Genomic DNA, 3,015 nt, shown 5'->3' on the forward strand with positions numbered 1-3,015 from the left:
AGGAGGAGGAGGAGGAGGAAGAGGAAGAGGAGGAGGAGGAGGAGGAGACCAGCCCAGCTGCACACTGGGATGTTTGGACTTGGATTTGGGGGTTCCAGGCCCTGGATGAAGCCACAGTGCTGTCCTGCCCCTGAGTGGGTCCAGGGAGGGATCACCTGCCTCTCCCAGAGGCACCTTCTCTCCTCTTTTCCCGGGAATCCCAGGATCCCGCAGGCCGGGGGGAGGGGCAGGACCGGTGTGTTCCCGGGTTGGGGAGCAGGGAAGGGGTTAAACTGCAACGTCCCGAGTGGAATTTACGGTGAGATCCTTCTCTGTGCAGCAGCTTTGATCCCAGGAGTGTCAGGGATTCCTCTGCCTTCAGGGACCTGTTGGGAGCACTGGCTCCTCTCCGGGGGAGGGGAGGTGTCCCATGGAATTCCAGACTGGTTTGGCTTGGAAGGAACCTTAAATCCCATCCAGTCCCACCCCTGCCCTGGGCAGGGACACCTCCCACTATCCCAGGCTGCTCCAGCCTGGCCTTGGGCACTTCCAAAGATGGGGCATCCTCTGAGAAATCCATTCCAGGGCCTCCCCACCCTCCCAGGGAAGAATTCCTTCCCAATATCCCATCTAACCCTGCCCTCTGGCAGTGGGAAGCCATTCGCTGTGTCCTGTCCCTCCATCCCTTGTCCCCAGTCCCTCTCCAGCTCTCCTGGAGCCCCTTTAGGCCCTGGAAGGGGCTCCAAGGTCTCCCTGCTGTGTCCCAGAGCTGCTGGTGCTGGCTGTGTCCAGCAGCAGCGCCCAGGACAGGCTGTGCCAAGGGTCAGGGGCTTGGAAAAATCACCAGGAATTCCTTCTGCCCTTCTCCCAGACCCTCCCAGCTCAGCCCTTCCCTCCTCCTCTGCCTTTGGACACCAGGAACAGATTGTGCTGGGAGAACTTCAGGCGTTACAAACAAGAAATTCCATGTCCCCATTTCCTTCGTTTTCTGCTCAGTGATAAACTGGTGCCACCACGGGCTGGTTTTGGGGAGCCCAGGGCTGGGGACAGCAGTGTCACCTGTGTCTGTGGCTGCTCCCCTGTCTGACACGTGGCCAGGCCAGTGTGGGGAGTGTTGGGCTCCAAACTGGGCAAACCCACAGGGAATCCAACTGGAAACCGCTTGGGAAAGGTGGGAAAGCACCTGGGGCTCACAGGGGGACGGGCACTAAATCCAGCCCTGCTTGGGATTTCCAGGGTGGGAAACTCCCGTCTCTGTAACCCCCAGGTGTTCTTCCCTCTTTAGGAAACCAGGCTGAGCGAGAGCAAAGGAGACAAAAATGAAGAAGAAAAGGGAAAGGAGACTCCCCCCAAAGACCTGGCCCGGAAACGAGACCCCAAAGTGGGCAAAGACTCCAAAAAGGAGGAAAGTGTTCAGAAAACAGACCCCAAAGGTAAAGCTGAGCCTGAGCCCAAGAGCAAAGAGAACAAAGCCATGAATGATAAAGTGAAGGCCATGGAGAAAAAGCTGATGGGGAAGGACAAGAAGGAGGAAGAGAAGGGCTCAGTGCTGAAGAAGGACACGGGGAAGGACCACAAGGAGGAAGAGAAGAGCTCAGCATTGAAGAAGGAGGCAGGGAAGGATAAAAAGGAGGAGAAGGGCTCAGATGTAAAGAATAAGGATGCAGGGAAGGAGAAAGAGGAAGAAGAGAAGGGCTCAGCAGCAAAGGAGACAGGGAAGGACATAAAGGAAGAAAAGGTTTCAGCATCCAAGAAGGACACAGGGAAGGACAAAAAGGAGGAGGAGAAGAGCTCAGAACCAAAGAGACAGGTGGAGAAAGCCATGGGAGGGGAAGGGGAGAAAGGCAAAGAGAAAAAAGAAGAGGAAAAGAGTTCAGCCAGGGTGGAGGAGAAGGAGAAACCCCGGGCGGAGGCAGAAAAGGCGGTGGAGGAGAAGCGGGAGGGCAAGGCAGGACCCCCCAAAGCCACAGAGCCACCCAAGGACGACGAGGCCTCGAGCATCTTTGACGAGCTCATCGAGAAGGTGAAGAACAACGACGCAGAGGTGACCGAGGTGAACGTCAACAACTCCGACTGCATCAACAACGAGACCCTGGTGCGCTTCACCGAGGCCCTGGAGTTCAACACCGTGGTCAAGGTGTTCGCCCTGGCCAACACCCGCGCTGACGACCACGTGGCCTTCGCCATCTCCATCATGCTCAAGTCCAACAAGGTGCTGACCAGCATCAACCTGGACTCCAACCACATCACGGGCAAGGGCATCCTGGCCATCTTCCGGGCGCTGCTGCAGAACGACACCCTGACGGAGCTGCGCTTCCACAACCAGCGGCACATCTGCGGCGGCAAGACCGAGATGGAGATCGCCAAGCTGCTCAAGGAGAACACCACCCTGCTCAAGCTGGGCTACCACTTCGAGCTGGCCGGGCCGCGCATGACCGTCACCAACCTGCTGAGCCGCAACATGGACCGGCAGCGGCAGCGGCGCCTGCAGGAGCAGAAGCTGGCGCAGGAGAGGGGCGAGAAGAAGGACCTGCTGCAGGTGCCCAAGGCTGGGGCACCGCCCAAGGGGTCCCCCAAGGCGTCCCCGCAGCCGTCGCCCAAGGCCTCCCCCAAGAGCTCCCCCAAAGCAGGGGGGGGCCCCACGGCGCCGCCCCCGCCGCCCCCTCCGCTCGCCCCACCCCTGATCACCGAGAACCTGCGGAACTCCCTGTCCCCGGCCACGCAGAGGAAGTTGGGGGACCGGGCGCTGCCAGCGCAGGAGAAGAACTCGCGGGACCAGCTCCTGGCAGCCATTCGCTCCAGCAACCTCAAACAGCTCAAGAAGGCAAGTCGGGGCTCTGGAGGGGCCCGTTTTTGGGGGGGTGGGCTCTGGGTGAGGGATGAGGGTGCGAGTGTTGTCACTCGGGCACTGGAGAGGGGAGGGGAGGGTTGTCCTCCAGAATGGGGGGTCTGTGGTCCCAACCAGACACGGGCATGGGGGTCCCAACTCCTGTGCAGGGGGATCCATCCCTTTGCCAAGGACATGGGGGACTAAAG

The 3,015-nt window shown here is 59.8% G+C and overlaps 1 protein-coding gene across 1 annotated transcript in view; it reads left to right on the plus strand.

Moving 5' to 3' along the window:
- LMOD1 (leiomodin 1) overlaps positions 1-2,803 on the plus strand; it is a gene marked incomplete at its 3' end in the record, with an annotated part of 20,115 nt that extends 17,312 nt beyond the window's left edge. Inside the window, exon 3 of the mRNA XM_027701858.1 lies at positions 1,265-2,803. Coding sequence (XP_027557659.1) covers positions 1,265-2,803 — 1,539 coding nt within the window. The remainder of the gene's footprint in view (positions 1-1,264) is intronic.
- Positions 2,804-3,015: the final 212 nt, after the last annotated feature.

This window comes from Neopelma chrysocephalum, unplaced genomic scaffold (assembly GCF_003984885.1).
Source record: "Neopelma chrysocephalum unplaced genomic scaffold, ASM398488v2 Primary Assembly neopelma1_171, whole genome shotgun sequence".
NCBI classification, from domain to species: domain Eukaryota; kingdom Metazoa; phylum Chordata; class Aves; order Passeriformes; family Pipridae; genus Neopelma; species Neopelma chrysocephalum.